The 21574-nt window shown below is 41.3% G+C and overlaps 1 protein-coding gene across 1 annotated transcript in view; it reads left to right on the forward strand.

The window, feature by feature from the left end:
* The window catches only part of LOC126252580 (trypsin-3-like), a 185516-nt gene that overhangs the window by 123512 nt on the left and 40430 nt on the right, over positions 1-21574 (forward strand). Inside the window, exon 3 of the mRNA XM_049953481.1 lies at positions 141-279. Within this exon, the coding sequence (XP_049809438.1) occupies positions 141-279 (139 nt within the window). The remainder of the gene's footprint in view (positions 1-140; positions 280-21574) is intronic.

Here is a 21574-nt window from a genome sequence, read left to right on the forward strand (position 1 = left end):
CTTTTTTGCCTGCTGCATGTGCTGAACCTCGCCCTGAAATATTGCCGTGTATTTCTGGAACACCCTATATTTCAGGATATACTTACTATTTGTTCGTTAGCAGCAAGAGTGGCGACTGTTCTGTATGAGTTTGACCACAGGGAGATGCAAGCAATGTCGGTGGTATCCGGCACGACTCGCCTCAACGAGGGCGGAACGCGCCACAAGCTGCAGGCGGCCATCGTCCACCCGGGCTACGACGTGGACGACTCGTGGCTACACGACATCGCCCTCATCAAGGTACTCTGCAGCGTGCTGTGTCCGCTACAGGCTGCGCATGGCTTCCAGAAAAATCTGAAATTTTCTGGCACATTCAGGCTTAACATCCCCGACTTTATAACAGGGCATGTTTCCACAACTTTGATACAAACTTTCAGTGATGACGATGAATAGTTCAGTTTTACTTGAGGGACCCAAATGCAGAAACGACTGAGCCGAAATTTACATTTTCTTAAGGCGTTATAACCTAATTTATTATCCACGTACCTAGAAGTAGTAGGATAAATCTGGAATGAGGATATTTTTGACTTCAAACTGATATCAAAATAATTATTCTAATTATTTAAATTGATCAATTAATTACCCCTTTCCCTTGATGACGTCTTGGGTTTTCTCCTGCCGGCATGTGCCCCTTCCACATCCAATCGCCATCCCTTCTCTCCCATCCCCTCCCCCTGCCCAGGAAAAAATGGTGGGAGAAATCGCTCAGTCAGCACTGAGCTACTGAACTGTGAGGATCTCACGACAGTAATACATTGTCAGTCACATTGCATTAACAATTTAAGGTACTAAAATGTTGGTTACACAATTTGTTGAGTGGTTTTCACATTGTACATCCAGTTGATTTAAACACTTTGTTCACGCTACAAAGCATTGTCAGTTTGGAATTGTGTACTCAGAATATCAGTGTTTGTCAGAGCGAAGGCAGTGTGGAATATTCTTTATTTAAACAATTTGTGGAAGGATGTCGCACTACCAATTTTGGTGAGGATACCTTTGTGTGCTTGCTCTGAGAGCATATTGACAGGTAATTACGAAGTAATTAAATTGGTATTCCAATCACACAGGGTGGAATAATATATATATATATATATATATATATATATATATATATATATATATATATATATTGGGATAAGTTTTCTGTAAATAACAACAACAAAGATGTGTGGTAACGAATTCATTTTTATTCAATTCCCACAAACAATTCTTTCTATTCACATGTCACATAATAATTTCTTCAATACTTTTTTAGATATAGTTACACAATTTGATTCTTAAGAAGAAATTTAACATAAATTTTTTTCAATGCAGAGATACTGTTGCTTTCTTACACGAAAAACTACATAAATCCACAGTCCACCGAACAGTAGCATTGGCTGATAATTCTTTTATCTGTATGATCGGTTTGATCACTGAAACACACACTGTACCACTGGTTGACAATTGGTTTATCTCAACAATTGGCTTGATCGCTCACATAGGAGCACTGGTTGAAAAATAATAATTTTGAGGACGGGGAACTAGATACACATCTACACTTAAAAACCAGTCAGACCAGGACAGTTAGTGGCAGGTGAAACATAAAAAAGACTAATCTACTTACATGATTTGCAGTTTTTGTCCACGTCCATAGCGCACAGATATTTTACAAGTACAATTTTCGTTGACACACACGGTCTGCTGATATTTTTTTACAATGTACTCCTTTATATCTGTATATAGTACACAACCTTCGGACACATGGTGTGCATAAATAGATAAATATTTACATGACACACACAAGCACACACAAGCACACCACACACACACACACACACACACACACACACACACAAAATTACTTTTTCTATGATAAAAGGATAATACTATACTGCAACATTTACACCCAGTCTCATTCTCTCCCTCTCACCAGAGTCCCCCACCCCGCCTTTCTCAACAAGTGAACGGTGTGAGTATGGGAGAGTTCCAGGCCCTGTCATCACAAATGACCCCTTTTTCGTCATGAGGTGACAGGCCAACTTTAGATCGCAGCACAGTTTACACCCCACATCCTCTCATACGAATACTAGTTTGCCGCAGCATATGCTGTGGCTGTGGTGGAGCACCGTGGATACTACCATACAGGCATAGCAAATACTCTTCGACTCAGAGGGCTCACGATGCCTTTAGCTCGTCTCTGAGTGGCACCTTCCAACTGGCAAGACACATAAATTTTTGCTCGCAGAGCTCTAAATTCCACTATCGGTGACCAATTCGCCTCGTCTGTCATTAGGTCGATAACCTTCTTGTTCTATGAAACAATACTGTAAGGAGAATCGACCGTATACGAAGATGTGTCGAATTCTTCACTGTGGCACCTCATTACTTCAAATGGACCGCAGTTATTCACCCAATAGATGAAGCTCCCTGTATCCATATAAAGTAACTTATGATCAGCTAAATGTTGGGTCTACAAACTCATAATGAAAGCGGTACATGTGGAATTTCGATAGGTCTCGTATCCACATCCCCGTATAGAGAGGTTTCGTGAACTCTACTGCAGCCTCCGCCATCTCCACAGCAACAAAGTTCTCATTGAATATTGTGACGCGTTTTAAATTTGGTGTACATTCACCCCCCCCCCTCCCCCCCGCCCCCCATTTCAGATTCGGCTTTAATCAAAATTTAACGATTTTCTCTCATATCCTCCATTGTTTAGCCGAAAACTGAATTATTCATTACTTTTTAAAAAAATCTCTTTGAAAGTCACACGTCACGGAAGCCATCAGAGTCTGAAATCGATATACTCCTCCAACCAGGGGGATTTCTTGAAGGAGACTGCAAAGATGATTCTAACAAGCCTCACCCCTAATCTGAGACTCTGCTGGAGATTACCATAGTGAATAATGTATCTCTTCTTGTTCCCCAGCGTTGTCATCAGTTTTGTGGTGTAGACTCCCCGTAAAACTAATTTCTCAGGACACAGTGGCAAATCGGAAAGCACATCATGCAAACTAATAGGGTATGTGAGTTCTGCTTCCACCACATACCCCATATCAGAATCAGCTGCGATACTCTCAATTTTTCCACCTAATCTCCTGCATTCTTCTTTGGGCATCCATCAAAACTCGCAGTTGTTAACGGATTCTGGGTGGGAAAAACCCATGATGTCATTAGTGGGGGAGGGGTAACTAATTAGCGTAATTAATTTGATATCAATAGCGTCTTTGTTCATGCTTTACCCTACTATCTCTAGTGACATCAGAATGTACATTACACATAATTTCTGTTATTTGTTTTATGGGCATACGGTTGTGGTCGAAAGCATAATTTCCTCACTAACGTTTGTTCTTCCAACGCCGGAGAATTCATCGCAAGTTTCAACGACTTACAAAGCATTTACAGACTCGAACAAGGTCACCAAGCTGAACTGTTTATTCACTGACATGACGAAAGTCATGGGATAGCGATATGCATTTTGTGTCCCGCCTGGAAGGCGGCGCGTGAGTAGGAGCAGGAGCCGCAAAAGGTAATACACCTCGGTACTGCAAGAAAGTAAAAGTGGTTTACTGGTGCAAAAAAACAAGTTAGTACATGGTTACATAACTAGTAATGAGGTACGAAGCTGAAGCGAAGTGTCCCGGCCGTCTGCTCTTGATCAAATGGGCAGAATCTGGAGCGGAGCTCGTAGAGCTGAACAGCGCCTGCTAGATGGCGCTGTCGTCGGTGTCTGTCGTAGTGCCAACTTTAGAACTTTTATTTACGCCGTGGCATCGTAGCTATCGATACAACAATTCATGTATACAGATAGTGGTAGAATCGCGTACACAAGGTATAAAAGGGCAATACGTGGGCCGGGCTCTCATTTGTACTCAGGTGATTCATGTGAAAAGGTTTCCGACGTGATTATGACCGCATGACGGAAATTAACAGACATTGAACGCGGAATAGTAGTTGGAGTAGACGCATGGGACAGTTCATTTCGGAAATCGTTAGGTAATTTAAGATTCCGAGATGCACAGTGTCAAGAGTATGCCCAGAATACCAAATTTCTGGCATTAACTCTGACCACCGACAATGCAATGGCCGAAGGCCTTCACTTAACAACCGAGAGGACTCTCACCTGCCCATAAAGGCGCAAGGTTTATGGCTACATCCTTCAGCGTTACTCCGTGGAAACCAATAATTTCCTAAGGGACATCATTAGGGGCTATGAGATATGGTTCCATTATTTCACGTCTGCGACAAAAGAGAGCTTCTATGTGGAAGAAATGGGAAGTCGCGCCATCAGCAGGGAAGATCATGATCACCGCTTTCTTCTACGGTGAAGAAGATGTGTACACAGTGTTAATGATAAAGAGCAGAGCCGTTAAACCGATTCATACTGTACAACACTGCCACTGCTGAACAATACCATAAAGAAAAGGAGGTACAGAACATTAAGCAAAGACACTGTTCTCCTGCACGGCAGTGGAACGACACTCGCGGGTGCCCTTAAACAACCCTTGTTTCAGCGTTTTATCTGTGAGGTTTGGGAGCATCCACAATACAGTCCGTATCTTGCACCATGGGATGTCGATCTTGGAGGGGGGGGGGGAGGAGGAGGGAAGAGAAAGAAATTTTCCAACAATGAGGACGTTCACATAGCGGTTCTCGAATGGCTCGTTGGCCAAGGGACGGATTTCAGTCATCCAGAATTTGAACGATTCTTAGAACCTTCCGACCGTAGTTTACAGAGAGTTGGTGACTATGTCGAAAAATTGTTGTGCCGTCCGAACAAGCCATATCTATGTCAAAAGCAGCACATACGCAAAGATGTGAGCCGGTGTCAGTGCCATAGAGATACTCCAGTTGCGCAAGTTCCATCAGCGCCAAGGGCGGTGCTGAGGATGAAGATATCGACTTCGCCTTGGCCAATTGCCGGTAGAGTACAATTAGCTAATGACCAGACGACAACGGACAGAAGCCTACTCGGAAGATAGAAGAGCAGCTCTCGCCCATTTGGTTATAGATCATCGTCCAGGGCCGACTTAGGCAGGGAACGTCGTTAAGTGAACACTTAGAAGTGAACAAATAGTTGTTGTAAATTGCATTTGCTATTTACCTACCATTATTATTTGCACATATCCATTGCCATTGAGGGCCCTTTTTGTGCTATATTACAAGCAGGTGCTATATTACAAGCAGTGTTACAGACTTCATTATTCAACAAGTCACAAAGATAAGTAAATTTTTTTAACTCATTGCGTGACTTTGGTACTAGTTTGTTGGAGTGTTGTAGAACCTTCGTTCTCCTATCCTGTTACCTGTGTAATAGTGGTAGTCTTACCGGTTACAGCATCAAAAGCCGTTTCACAAAGTCACAAACTCGGTCTTCTGTAACAACAGTGGCAACTTGGCCTACACGGCAGTGGCGACGAGGCCTTTACAAAAGCCGGCCGGTGTGGGCGAGCGGTTCTAGGCGCTTCAGTCTGGAAACGCGCGATCGCTACGGTCGCAGGTTCGAATCCTGCCTCGGGCATGGATGTGTGTGACGTCCTTAGGTTAGTTAGGTTTAAGTAGTTCTAAGTTCTAGGGGACTGATGACCTCAGATGTTAAGTCCCATAGTGCTCAGAGCCATTTGAACCATTTGAGCTATTACAAAACTGGCGACGAGGATTTACAAAAATATAGTGTTATGTATCTGTCACTTTGACGTTTAGAGCTGGACGCGGTGGCAGTTTCTTGGCCTGCCGTAATGCGTGTGACTTACTTTATGAAGTCCTCTAGTAGTTGGTAACATTGTAGCCTAGCCAATCTAGTCAAACATGTAGCCGTACATCAGGAGGGAGAGGACAGTAAACTCCACTACTGCATTGCAGATGACATGATAACTATTTGACCACTGTTTTAAGTAACGAGTGTGCAAGGAAAGTTTTAATATTTTGTGTGTTGTCAGAACTCCTGCCATATTACTGAAAACGTTATTTTAATGCATCTCAGAGCGACTGGATTATGCTTTTTTTAGTCAGTCATCACGCCAGTCACGATTATCTAAATCATTTTTACAACTGTGATTGCCCGCTCAATTACTTTTGCTTTTATTTAAGCACTTTTAACATCCATTCTGTTTGTTCTCACAGTTTCAGACTCTTTCCCTTCTTTTATTAGTGGTCCGCCAACTCCATGTATCGAGGAAAGTTTAACATTTTCCTTGGATCATTTTCGTTTTATTTGGTATTTTATGCCAGGTCAACGATAGTTTTATTTAAACGTAAGGAAAAGATGTAGACGTACACCCTTCCATTTTACTATTTTTTTTATCCATTGTAATATGTTAGTAAGCAACCATTGTCTTTCTTGTTATTGCCAGTCAGTCTTTTAAATGTCTAATATGTGTCCATGCGGCGCTGTCCCAAGAAGATTGCTTTCAAAGAAGGACTTTAGCATTTAGGTCGTATTCTACAGTTTGGATTAAAACTACGTCATAGACCGCACTGAAACCAATATCATCACAATCTGATGTGTACGCCATCATGACCAGTCCTGAAGTAAAGCTCTATAAGATTGTAGACGCGTCTACAAGCTGAAGATTACAATCGGTGGAGCCCTAGTGAAATGGCTTTGCTGTCAGTTACTATGTTAGCAGATTTCATTTTTGTGTTGGGCCAAGCTGCATTATGACTACTAGGGCCTGCCATCGTAATACTTTATGCAGGCCGTAGTGCTCCACGCAGAGCTCTTAGCCAGTACCCACGGCCAGCACTGTGCAGACAAATTGTGCTACGCAGTTGAGGCCTCGGGCACTGTTGCTCATACAGCACCAAGTGCAGGTGGGTACGTGGAGCTCTTTTGTCTGCACTTTGATGTAATCTTTTATTTATTTACAGCAATTACACTTACTTTTTAAAGAAAAATACAGGAATTCGGAAGTAGGAAATTGTAAATTAATGCTATAATTTAAGAAGAGACTAAAAGAAGACAAGCAAGGGTAGATACAGATGTACCTTCACGAATACCACTTCTTTAAGGGATTTGGTATTGAATTTCAAGTCCAGCGTCCACTTGTGGTGCTACCCACTTTAGTAATTATCCACATGAACGTCTTTGTATGTGAAAACTCGATTTGTTCAGTCCAAGCGGGTCTAGTCTATATCGGTGTTGTTTGTTAGAGTGCTGTGAAAGTTGATGTTTGTTAGATTACATAACAACTACTATTACTACTAGGTTATTTAGTAAACAAATTCTACATGCCTTTGGAAGAATATCCTGCCTCTATGTAATGTTTGTTAGATTACATAACAACTACTATTACTGTTAGGTTATTTAGTAAACAAATTCTACATGTCTTTGGAAGAATATCCTGCCTCTATGTAATCTAATTAAGTTATATACTGTTCCTACACAGGTGTAGGAGAAATAACAAGCCACAACTAACCTGTTATTAATCTTGTAAAAACATTTTTGTAGAATAAAACTAGTACTTATTTAACTAATGAACCCATTAATTTTTTTATAACTGCGCAAGTGCATGACCTGTTTCTGTTGTCTATTTACGCTGTTTGATTTTGCTTGCTTACTTTATATCAAATTTATATTAGATTTATATTATTACATTTACAATGATGTGTTCATTTATGGAATTATGTTGGGTACAGGTTTAACGTGGATTATAGAACACTATCTATCCATGGACTATGCTAATTATTCTTTCTTTTAATTAGAATCATTCATAATAAGATATAAACTGCAATATTTTATTAATATTCACGTGAATAGTTGTGCATATTTTGCGTGTTTTATTTTCTATAGGTTTGTCTATGTTATGGCAGTGTTGTCACTGTCACTCGTTTCATCGACAGTACTGGAGCTACTCGAGTTGTCTATGTCAGCCTGTCTTCGTCTTCTGCGCCTTCTGTATTGATGTGTCAGCCCGCATCTCGTGGTCGTGCGGTAGCGTTCTCGCTTCCCACGCCCGGGTTCCCGGGTTCGATTCCCGGCGGGGTCAGGGATTTTCTCTGCCTCGAGATGGCTGGGTGTTGTGTGCTGTCCTTAGGTTAGTTAGGTTTAAGTAGTTCTAAGTTCTAGGGGACTTATAACCACAGCAGTTGAGTCCCATAGTGCTCAGAGCCATTTGAACCATTTATTGATGAGTCTGTTTGTGTATGACATGTTCTGCTTTTTAGATGTTGTTGGCGATTGCCTTCAACTCTGTCCATATATCTGGATTCCTTAGCGTATCGTATAGTGTTGTTTCCGTTATGTGTTCTACGCTATTACGTAAGTGCCTATATCCAAGGCATTTCAAAAGGAAGTGTTCTGGGGAATCAAATCCCGCATGTGCAACGATTGCTTTCTGAAAGCGACATGCGCTGCAAATGCGTGGGATAAGGAGCATGTCCGGTCACAAAACGAATCAACCCTCGGCTGGGGTTGACATGGCGCAACTGTAACCACTCCCTGACCTTGGGGAAAAATGAACAGACTCGACGGCCGTTATCACTCTGGTCCCATTCTTTTTGCCAAGCCTCCACAAGCCAATTCTTTAGTCGGTGCCTGTCTTCTGTGTGCTGCCTAGTGGTCTGCGACACTCTCTCAGGTCTGCCCTTCTTCAGCCAGTACGTTACAGCCCAGTATCTGATGGTAATATAGATCGGGTATATTCCAAGCAACACATACAGTGAATCGACTGATGTGGTGCTGAACGCCCCAGATAGTCTAAGTATCACACTTCTTTGCCCCCACCTAACGGTGATTCTGTTTGTGACGAAAGCGAGTCTATGTGCCCATGTGCTAGCTGCAAAGCACAATACCGACTCGTAAAGTGCTCAGTGATTCATTCTTATGAATGAGAGCGGTAGTCTGTATCGTGTCGAATTTAATGTTACTAGCTTGTGAAGTATACTATCGGCATTGTTTGTGATTAGTCGTATGTTTTCGTTGAAGCTATGTCGTTCGTCAATGTCTACCCCAAGATATCTAGTTATACCTTTGCGTTTTATGTTTGTGTTGTTTATTTTAAAGACCAGGTGTCTTTGTGGTGAACTTTCAAGCATTATGTACACTGTTTTTGTGTTGCTGTGGATAATTAGTTTTGGTTGCGCCATTCTTGTATTGTGTGTAGCATACCACTGGCCTTGTTTTCCCTCACTGCTCTTGTGTTGGCTGATATCACAACTAACAGGTTGTTAGCATACTCAGTGATTCCCTCAGAACGTCCATCTCCCTCGATTAAATTCAAGAGCGGTTCAATTGTGGTACCCCAGAAGATAGGTCCGCTGATAGAGCCTTGTGGACATCCTTTGGTAATCCTTTTTACAACTTTGGGGTTGCCCTCTTGCCACTCAGCCACTCTGTTCTTATAATAGTCTTGAAGACTGATAAACAGGGATCCAGGTACCAGCAGTTTTCGAAATCGTGCAAACATTGTTGACCTCCAAAGATTATCAAAGATGTCAGTAATGTAAATAAGAATCGCAATTGTGTACTTCGGACAACCAAATGGCAACTGAATGGAAGTGGACTGGTTGTATTGAGTCAAATCCCATGCAGGAGACTTCCAACATACACCATTTTCCCCAGCCAGGCCCAACAGGTGTGGGAAACAGGTCAAATGGTACCATAATTGGTCTACCATGGAGGACACCTTACTGTGAGGACTCCCAACCTGAGAGGAAACCCAGGTGAATGAGATGCCTATAATCTCCACTCGATCCGTTGCACGTGAAACGGCTGTCATGCACAGTGCTGTGAGGAAAGAGATGCAGAAATGGCAGTTACAGCTCTACCATTCAAAGTAAATGTAAGCTCCAACGCCTGGTAACTGTGGAATTTGCTTCATGCTAAGCCAATGTATGATGCAGCACCCTACAGTCGATCCTTAGCCCCTTGCATGTGAGGTTTTCTCGGATGAAACCTATTTCGCCAAAGACAACACAATTGATAGCAATGATAGTTACAATAGTAAATAGTCAGCAAGCCAGATTTCGAGTGAGCTTGTGGCCCGAGAAAGTCAATAATTGGTTAATAGGTGTCTGCTTCCTCCACCTGCGCCAGTGTACGCTGTATTTGTGACATATACCCTGAGCACATATGTGGTTATAGCTTGGTGGAACTCTAGTTCACTTTGAATATCTTTCTCGCGAACACCAGCGTCAAATCTTGCCTGAATAGTGAACTGGAAATGGAGGTACTATTTTTGGGTAGTTCTCTCACCTGATATGATCGCACTTGATACCTTCTTGTGACCCTAATATTCTGTCACACCAGCGATATAGATGCAGACTCAGAAAGGACCGCGATTATTTGCTTGGTTGACAGATCCGCTTTTGGAAGCTGTAAAACCAGGCATCTCAGCAAATAAATCGCGCCGGTCGGAGTGGCCTTGCGGTTCTAGGCGCTACAGTCTGGAACCGAGAGACTGCTACGATCGCAAGTTCGAATCCTGCTTCGGGCATGGATGTGTGTGATGTCCTTAGGTTAGTTAGGTTTAATTAGTTCTAAGTTCTAGGTGACTGATGACCTCAGAAGTTAAGTCGCATAGTGCTCAGAGCCATTTGAACTATTTTTTAAATAAATCGCAGGTGAATGACCGTCGGCCTACTACAGGAAATAAATATCCTGCCTGGGCAGGTGTAAGTTGGCAGTTCTTACCCTTCTATTGAAATCTCCGTTACGTTAATATAAGAGTACAGCTGTTACCTCGGTTTTTTTAACCTAAACTTTGATTTGCGATTATTATTGTGTGTTTTTGTTTCACAACGAAAACGTACACCGGACGAGTCATCGATTTTATAACAATGGTTGCTGTAATGCGATACAATTCTGAAGAGATCATTTTGTTCAAGATGCGTCAATATGTTTGAGCTCAGAATATGTTCTGAGAGTCTATATTAGATGGAAGTGAAGATATGGGACGCTTTTTTTGGGCCGCTTCCGCTACCCTGTTACCTGGTGTCCTTTGGACGTTCGTGACTTGGATTTTCTTCAAACTAGGCAAATGTTTTTGTCTGATGGATCTACGCATATTAAAAGAGCGACTAACTCAGGCGCGAATTCTGTACAGAATCTGATAAGGATTTCATCGGCAGCTGGTCCTTTGTCAAATTTTTGTAATTTTAGCCGTGTCTCAACACCAGTCACACGAATATCTACATCACGTATCCTACACAGTAGTGCAACAGTTAAACTAGAGCTGTACTACAGGATCTTTTTGTCTGTAAAGGTACTTTTAGAAACGGAGTTTAGAATTTCCGGTTTTGCTCTAGTACCAACAATTTCATTTCGTGTGCCTCTCATACGTATATGGATACTAACTTTGATGCCACTGACTACCTTTACATATGTCCTGAGTTTCTTTGCGTTTTGTGAGAGATCGTCTGGAAAGATTCTCCTACACAATTCATTGAAGGCTTCACGTATTTCTCTGTTGACAGCCAAATACGTTTCTTTAGCCCAATGATTTGCCTTACACGTATTTTGCTCTACAGCCATTAATTAAAATGTTGGGGTAAGGGTACTGTCCTGCCGGAAATGCCCAATGCCATCTTCATTCTACAGGTACTGAAACGTCCCCTTTGAACAATTTTACAGGACTGTCCTTAACCTGACACACAATATTTTTTTTTTTTAGCGCAACGCAATCTGACTTTCAAAATCTCTAGAAGAGAATGGCCCTGACTAACATTAAACTATCTCTTTCACAAATCACTTACCTCACAAAAATCTTCGCTGCTCAAGCTACTGCAATACAGCGAGCGCCACTACTGCCAGCTAAATAAAAGATTCAAACTATGGAAGGCACTAACTACTGATAGGGATAGTTAGCAAATGAAAGATATTAATAGAGAACAAACAATGTATTTACCTTGATATCATGACAAATTACAAAACTGCGCCATCTCTCTCCCCACATCCACCACTGCTGGCGGCACACCTCCAACTGCCCAGCGCTACGCGCTGTTCACAGCCAGCTGCCTAACACTACAATGGTTGAGTATTACAACAATGCAAAGCAGCCACAGACTGCACACGGCACAGCCGGTGATTTTCATACTGAGGTGGCGTTATCAATAAAAAAACCTAAACAGCCTACTTACATAGCCGCCATGCTCCCCACAAAAAATTTTACAAATTGGGTTGGGCAGTGGGCAATACATATTTGTTAAAATTTTTCATAATCGTAATTACAATAACAAATAAATCAAATGCACACACTTATTGATACAATGTTGGTCAAAAGCTAAAATTTTCTCACAGTCCCTAAAGACAGTCCTGATCATTCATCACACTGCAGTGTTTTTCTCAAAGTCTGAGCAGTAAAAGACAATGCACACAGACGTAGTGGATTTCCATGCAGTCTTGAAGAAGTAGTGTTGTCCTTCCAACGGAAAGACAGTGCTGACTCTTGACATGCAGGCAGGTAATGGGCCACAAGAGAGCAAACCCACAGCGGAGTCAGTCGAAGTTTTGAAGAGTATTGGTGGGTAGGTCATCACAGAGCAGACCCACTGTAGTCCTGGTAGAGATTACGGTATTGGTGGGCCACCAGAGGTGCAGACCCACTGCAGTCCTTGTAGAAATAATGGTATTGGTGAGTCATCAAAGGTGCAGACCCACTGCAGTCCTTGTAGAGATAATGGTACTGGTGAGTCAGCAAAGACGCAGACCCACTGTAGTCCTTGTAGAGACGGCCAGCAGCCATCTGTTGCGACTGTGCAGGTGCACAATCACCAATGAAGAGTCTTGCGGATAATATAGCAAGTCCATAAACCACCACTTGTGCACTCACAAAGATTGTGGAATTGTCCTTAGAACCAGCAATGCGGTTATCCAGTCCCTTGCTGAATTATTAACACATGTGCAAACACTATCAGTTCCTACTTCTCACATATTGTCCATATACTATGACCAACAGAAACGTGTGCAGTGAAATGTAACTTACAAGTTACTTAATTTGATGACCTGGTGTCAATTACAATTTTATAACATAAGAATACAATTACAAGGGTACAGAAAACATCATTAAAAACATAATAGTAGAGATAACATTCGTAGTAATAGGGGCTTTACAAAAGAATAGAAATAAACATATACATCAGTGTTACAAAAATAATGACATAAGTACTTACATAAAGATCAGAATAACTTTTGAAACATCACCTCCACATATGAGCAACAAAACAGAATTTACCAAGTAAATAACATAGTATTAGAAAAATTCTACAACATAGCTCTAATCAGCTAAACACATAAAGACAGGAAAAACACAAATACACAAGGGTACACAAACACATAGAGGGCTGACACAAAAGGAATGGATAGGGTTCGTTTTCAGTGTAACTTTTGGTACTGCAGTATTGTGCGAACAAAACCTTTTTTGTTCTTGGAGATCTCCCTGTGTTCATCATTATTCCCAAAAAGTCCTATCTGTACCTCTTTTCTGTATTCCAACCATAAGTCTTTCAAAATAAATATGGCTCATTGTACAATACTCATTTAGGCCCAAATCTTTTTTTTATATACCTTGTCAATGCATTGCTTCCAATTCATCATAGTTAGTTTCTTATATAGTCTACCCCCTCTTAAGCTAACTTAAATCTACTGAGCTCAGATATATATACCAAGGGACGAGGCAATGCAGCATCACATAAAACAATCAACATCAATGACAAAAATTTCAAACTGGCAAAGCAAGCTACAGTAAATCTAAATTACCAAGCAATTCAACATTACAACTAATATGAGGCAATGCGCAGCAAACAATAAAATAATCATTAGTAAAACTGGCTTAACAGCGTAATACAAAGTCAAATTCAGTAACATTATGCCTGGCAAACAGCAGAAGCAAAAGCAATAAATTATATCTAAACATGACAACGCTCAAGCAGAAAAATATTACAGTAAAGACAACAATGCAGATAAGGGAAATGTATAATCACATCTTAATGTCTAAGTAATTAAAGTGGTGCACCACAAAAAGTTATTCTACCAAAAAAAATTACCCAGTAGTTGAAAAGAAAATTCCGTATGCAATTCCTGTGAAGTGAAATATTTTTTTTTATGCTCCTTCGTTTTTTTTTTATTTACTCGATCTGTAGACAGAAAATATTTACATTAATACATCTATAAAATTTTATTTTTACCAATGCTGCAGTGCAGCTAGAAACTAGATATTAAACAAAATGGGCAAAGCAAGGCGTGAAACGTCATTCACTAGCCATATGGCATTTCTCTCAATTAGCACGACAATAGCCGTGAAATGTTTCTCATCGTTTTCAAGTTCGACCCTGTCGTTTTTGCGATGCTCTCTACAAAGGAAGGGTAATGGCCTCCCTTTTTTTTTTTTTTTTTACCTGTGCCGCTGAAAAAGGCTAATGGCTTTTTTTTTTTTTCGGGCGGCTGTCGGCCTGGTGGGTGCCCGCGACGCATTACGTGCAGGTGGTCACTTAACTTTCGTACGGAAATATTTACGACAGCAGTTTGCGCTACAGTGGCATTCTGATATAAAAATGTTTCACAGGTCAAGAATTAGTGTTGCAAATCTGTAGAAACAAAATCCTATAAATGTAAGTGTCCAAAAAAAATATTCGTCAGCATTGTGATACATTCACGCATTTACACACATTTCATAACTCTTAAAGTACGATTCTTGGTTTCCAACAACCTTTTCCACAAATCAGAGTGCCCTAATCACTATTCATTACTCCTTACCTTATTACACATATACAAATTCGTCGACGCTTCTTCAATATTTCCTGTTAATAAATACGTAGCATAATCAAATAACTCATATAGCATCAGCTTCTTGACCATAAACATACCTCAGCAGCATAATACACATCGTCGTCGTAAAAATAACATCATAACACCTCAGTCAAATCTCAAAATCGTCGTAGCTTCCTCCAATAGTTTCAAAACCTAAAAAAAATTCTCTGCTCATTTCAAAAGTGTCATCTGCCTCAAACGTACTTTAAAATCATGATTCCATACCAAACACATCATTCAAAGCTCACATTGTATCACAATGGTTCCGAAAAAATATGAACAGTTTACAAAGTACAGACAAAATACAATTTCATACGTATGAAGTTATTCAACTGTGTAATTACGTAAACATCTGTCACTGACGTAGTAAAAAAAATGTTTGTCTCTCTCAGTTAAATGATCTGATAGCTGTGTAATACTGTGTTGGAGAAATATGGTACCGATGTGTAAAGTTGTATAAGCAAATACCATATTAGCTAGGGTTCCTTGTGGTTGCCACACACATGGTACACAAAGTAAGCGTGTACCCCCCTGAGGATTAATGTAATTATACCCTCAGGTGTTACAGATTACAGCAATGGAATGAAATGTATCACGGAAAACCTTCTTTGTAATTAAAAAATCTTTAAAAGTAAGTGTTTTAAGTATAAGATTAATCACTCAAATGCGTGTACTGTAGCGCTAAACTGTGCGTCTTGTCGCAACATAATCTCTGTGGAAGTGTCGTAGTTATCGTCCTCCGAAAGCTAAGTTCTGCAGAAGTCAATGTACTTACCTCATGATACACAAAAGTGAAATGCTTTGCGTATAGATATCTTAGTTATTACGCTTATTGTTGTGATGAAGAATGTACTGTACTGTAACGTATTGTTGTGTTACGGAAAAGGCTGCCTCATTGTTGCTATACCACAAAAGTTACTACTAAAACATGTTTTACTTTCCAGAAGAATTCAGAGAAACTGTGCAGATATAAAACAGATACACCGCAAAAGCAACAAGGTGAATTGTCACTCATTAGTAGCGTCGTGATATAGTCGAGTAGCTGTCACACAAACTCCAGAATGTATTTTCAAGTAAACCAAAATGTTGCATTAAAACCTCAAGTTAAAAAAAGCACATTATCTCTCAATAAACGTTTTAACGTGAGAAAGGTGGTGTAAACCTTTGCTCTTCCTAGCACACAGAGTTTGAACAATGCAATTATCATGCGGTATACATCGTTAAAGAATACTGGAATTTTTCTCAAGGTTAGCGTCTATGTTATTTTTCTCGGAGCCAGCCGGCGCAGGTGTCTGCCTGCGGTGCGGGTCAGTGTCTGTTTCTTTGATTGTCTCTGTGATAGTCATTACTTCGGAAATGCGATCTTTCTCTGTAACTATTACTACTCTGCCAACGGTTGTCATACGGGTGGTGTCTGTTTTGGTCACGATTTGTGTTGTGAGAATAGCCTTGTCGTGTCCAGTTCTTGTTTCTGTCGTCACGGAATTGTGACGTATGTGACCTGTAGTGATTGTTTTCCTGTTTTCGCATCCGGCGACTGTCAGTGTCAATTTCTAATTCTTGTAAGAGTCCCTGAAATGCTTCAATGTCGTCTTTGCAACGTCCTGCCAAAATAATGTGTCGTATATGTTCAGGTAATTTCATTAAGCAAATGCGGATGAGTTCTGAGGGGCTGTATGGGTTTGAAAGATGCTGATTCTTATGCAACATGTCTTCAAAATATTTCATAATACTGGAAAATTCAGATTGTTCGAAATGTTTCATCATTATGATGCCATGTTTTACTCGGTCTTGTGTGGTTTGAGACCAATATGCTGAGAGGAAGGCATGGTAAAATTCTCCTTCACTATGACAATCGTGAATGACCGAACGCATTCTTACAGCTGGTTCATTCTCTAAATAGCCACACATAAATTCTAATCTGTGTTCTAATGACCAGTTAGGGGGAAAACAATGAGAGAATTGATCGAGCCACGCTTGTGGATGAATGTCGTTGGCAGAATTTTTAAACGTTTTGAATTTACGTGTAGTAATGAACAGCTTATAGTCAAAGTCATCATGTCGGCGAGTCGCATATCGGTCATTGTTACGTCGTGTCGGCGGTTCCATCTCAAAATTCGGTGTGCCTTGCCAGTTTCTTTCATAACTTCCGAAATGCCCTGTGTTATTATTTTGTGGCTGTTCCGTATTTCTAAGTCCCTCTTCCCGTGTTGGGGCGCGAGTGTCCTCTGAAATACGTAATTCTTGTATTACCTGTGTCAGCTGATCTTGTACTTCGCGGATTTCTCTTTTGTACTGTGTATTGATTTGATTTTGATTTTGTTTGAATTTTCTAATTTGTTCATACTCTTCTGTGTCAGTGAAGGCTACAGGTCTTGTGCCATTCAGATCATCATCTACCTTTGTAGATAAGTTAGTGACCTGATCCGAAAGTTCGCCTACTTTCTCCGATAGTGAACACATTTCCTCAGTGTGTTTTTCTGAACCAAGTTTCAGAGTGTCCATTTGTTTTGAAATCGAATCTACTGTGTCCTTCAAGTTTTCCTGAGTTTTTGCAAGTTGCATAACCGAATCGGTAGATGCAACTGAGTCAAATTTAGCTTGCAAGGTCTCATGATTTTCATGAACAGTAGTTTGCAGTTCTTTTATGGCTGCTTCGTGATTCTGTAGTGCATTTTCATGACGCGAAAAAATAGGTTGGAAATGCTCACAAATTTGTGTTTTTACGTCATTACAGACTTTTTGACATTTCGATTCAATGTGATGTAACTCATTAGTTAAATCCTCACGTGTTTGTTCAAGTGTGGTGTCTAACTTTTTGAGATTTTGTTCCACTGTGTCTAACTTTCGAAGATTTTGTTCCATTGTGTCTAACTTTTGAAGCTTTTGTTGTGTTTGTCCCATTTGTTGTATTAATTGTAATAACAATGCACTGGTGTCTGGAACATGTTCCTCAGTGCTTTTCGGCAGTGAATTTGCACCGGAAACATTCACATTTTGACAAGCAGAAAATGTGTCTTGACTTATTTGAGAAAACGGTGAGGATCCAAAACCTGAATCTACAGTATTTGCGAGATCGTGTCGCGTCATTTCGGATTCCTGAGCCGAGCTATTGCCGACCGATCGATCGATAATGCTTCCCTCTTCACTAATTGTTTCACTGTCCACGCCATTGTTTGAAACCCGCTCCATTTCCCTATGCGCAATTACCAAATTACTACTATTAACATTAGTTAATTCATTATACTGCGGCGCTAACATATTGCTTTCGTCTTCACTGTCATTTCTCAATTTACTTTGGAGCCTAGTGTTACGTTTTTCACACGCCATTATTGTCACAGTATTTCACACGACAACACAGAAAAACTCAATTTGAAGAGCAAAAATAAGAGAACACATTAACATAACACTGAAAATAATATCTAGTTAATTGCAGCTGCGAAATACTTGGTGCAAATCTACATGCATACCACAACTGTTTTACTGTACAACAATGAAAAACTACAACTACAATGGAAATTCTCTCTACAATTACGCGCTAGCAATAAACAAAAGCTACACTAATTACACAAACTATAAGAAAAAATCAGAAGATTCCAGTGAGGTATCCTAGGCTAAGGGTCGACATATGAAACGTCCCCTTTTAACAATTTTACAAGACTGTGCTTAACCTGACACACAATATTTTTTTTTTAGCGCAACGCAATCTGACTTTCAAAATCTCTAGAAGAGAATGGCCCTGACTAACATTAAACTATCTCTTTCACAAATCACTTACCTCACAAAAATCTTCGCTGCTCAAGCTACTGCAATACAGCGAGCGCCACTACTGCCAGCTAAATAAAAGATTCAAACTATGGAAGGCACTAACTACTGATAGGGATAGTTAGCAAATGAAAGATATTAATAGAGAACAAACAATGTATTTACCTTGATATCATGACAAATTACAAAACTGCGCCATCTCTCTCCCCACATCCACCACTGCTGGCGGCACACCTCCAACTGCCCAGCGCTACGCGCTGTTCACAGCCAGCTGCCTAACACTACAATGGTTGAGTATTACAACAATGCAAAGCAGCCACAGACTGCACACGGCACAGCCGGTGATTTTCATACTGAGGTGGCGTTATCAATAAAAAAACCTAAACAGCCTACTTACAGTACACAACTGTAAAGGCGAATGCGGTGTCTGCAGTTGCTACGGCAGATTTCACTGTTGAGTAGCGTCGGAAGAGCGTTTTCCCGTGTGGTGTTGGGCTTGCCGAGCGTCTGTACCCTGAGTCTCAATTACTACGTTTACATGGGACTCCCAAAACGGGATTTAGTTAACCGATTTCCTAGTAGCGCAGTTGTTCCAGTATCCATTTTGAAAATGCTTTTCTAGCTGCTGGATATTACTTACCTTCTTCGATTTTCGCTCCGATGTAAACGTATAACTATTTTTGAAATGTGCTTGCGATATCAGATTACATCATGCTATTTTTTTCTACCTTCGATATTTAATTGACGAGAAACAGTCTCCGTACCGACTAAATCAGAAATCATAACAGCTGATTTCCAGAGCGTAAAGCAACTGACGGTTGCAAAACCGATATTTGACAGGTCTAGCAAAACCGTTTCAGCCCTTAACATGTAAAGGGAAAAACTGTTTCCGAAATTCGGTTTTCGTCTTCCGGAAGTTGAGTCCCACGTAAACGTAGCAAGCCTGGGTTACGATCTCAGCGATCTACAGTTGCAATGACCTTCACACTTCTGTAAATACATGAAAATACCTCTAGCAGATGATCCCCTTGTTTATTACCTTCATCGACCTTAATGAAATATTTAACATAGTCAATAGGGAGGCACTGTATACTTTTCTAGTGAAGACATGGAATCTTCTAAAGCTCCTGGCAAGTGGGGTGGCGCTTTGGTCAGCACAACACGTTGGACTCGCATTCGGGAGAATGACGGTAGATCCCCGTCTAGCAATCCAGATTTAGGATTGCCGTGATTTCCCGTAAACCGCTCTTGGCGATTGCCGAAATGGTTCCTTTCCCACTCTTTCGTAATCCGAACTTGTGGCTCTTCCTTAATAATCGTACTGTCGAAGGGACATTAAACCCTATCTTCCTTTCTTTCTTCCTTCTAAAACTCCTGAGGATGATTATTGCTATTTATGACGATGTGGAGGGTACTATGATGTTAGGTGTAACTATATCTGATCCGTTTATTGTGCAAAGAGCAGTTCGTCTGTAGTGGCTCCTGTCTTGGTTGATATATGCTTCTCGCTATCTCTCAACGTAGCTTTAAGGGAAACAAACCTTGGCGTCCGTCTACCTACCAGAGCTCACAGTAAACTTTGTAACATCTGACTACTCAGATCAAAGTGCTGTCATGATCAGTTATTTGTACAACAATTTATTCGCTGTCTATGCAGCATGCGTAGCACATACTCAATAAGATCTTCGAATGCTCGCGGAAAAATTTGCTACTGCACGCACGCTTTTATTTACACTACTGGCCATTAAAATTGCTACACCAAGAAGAAATGCAGATGATAAACGGGTATTCATTGGACAAGTATATTATACTAGAACTGACATGTGATTACATTTTCACGCAATTTTGGTGCGTAGATCTTGAGAATTCAGTACCCAGAACAACCACCTCTGGCCGTAATAACGGCCTTGATACGCCTGGGCATTGAGTCAAACAGAGCTTGGATGGCGTGTACAGGTACAGCTTCCCACGCAGATTCAACACGGTACCACAGTTCATCAAGAGTAGTGACTGGCGTATTGTGACGAGCCAGTTGCTCGGCCACCATTGACCAGACGTTTTCAATTTGTGAGAGATCTGGAGAATGTGCTGGCCAGGGCAGCAGTCGAATATTTTCTGTATCCAGTAAGGCCCGTACAGGACCTGCAACATACGGTCGTGCATTATCCTGCTGAAATGTAGGGTTTTTCAGGGATCGAATGAAGGGTAGAGCCACGGGTCGCAACACATCTGAAATGTAACGTCCACTGTTTAAGTGCCGTTAATGCGAACAAGAGGTGTAACCAACGGCACCCCATACGCCAGTATGGCGATGACGAATGCACGCTTCCAATGTGCGTTCACAGTGATGTTGCCAAACACGGATGCGACCATCATGATGCTGTACACAGAACCTGGATTCATCCAAAAAAATGACGTTGTTGTTGTGAACTGTCAAGAGCAGCCAGTCCACAATAAGGTAGCCGATAGGGCACGCGTAACTCACGCCGTCTTGCGTTAAATATCGCTATGGTGAATACAATTGAGACTCTCTCCAGATATGGATAACTGCGCCTTGCTAGGTCGTCCGTACAACTGGGGCTGAGTTCACGTCAGTCTCTCGAGACCTGCCATGTGGTGGCGCTCGGTCTGCGATAACAGTGGCGACACGCGGGTCCGACTTGTACTACAGGACCGCGGCCGATTTAAGCTACCACCTAGCAAGTGTGGTGTCTGGCTGTGACACCACAGTTGTGCCATTCGTGCACCCAGATTCGTCGTTGAGTACACCATCGTAGGCGCTCCTGTCTGTGATGCAGCGTCAGGGGTAACCGCAGCCATGGTCTCCGAGCTGATAGTCTATGCTGCTGCAAAGGTCGTCGAACTGTTCGTGCAGATGGTTGTTGTCTCGCAAACGACTCAGGGATCGAGACGTGGCTGGACTAGCCGTTACAGCCATGCGGATAAGATGCCTGTCATCTCGACTGCTAGTGCTACGAGTCCGTTGGGATCCAGCACGGCGTTCCGTATTACCCTCCTGAACCCACCGATTCCATATTCTGC

Source organism: Schistocerca nitens, chromosome 4 (assembly GCF_023898315.1).
Source record: "Schistocerca nitens isolate TAMUIC-IGC-003100 chromosome 4, iqSchNite1.1, whole genome shotgun sequence".
Classification (NCBI taxonomy): domain Eukaryota; kingdom Metazoa; phylum Arthropoda; class Insecta; order Orthoptera; family Acrididae; genus Schistocerca; species Schistocerca nitens.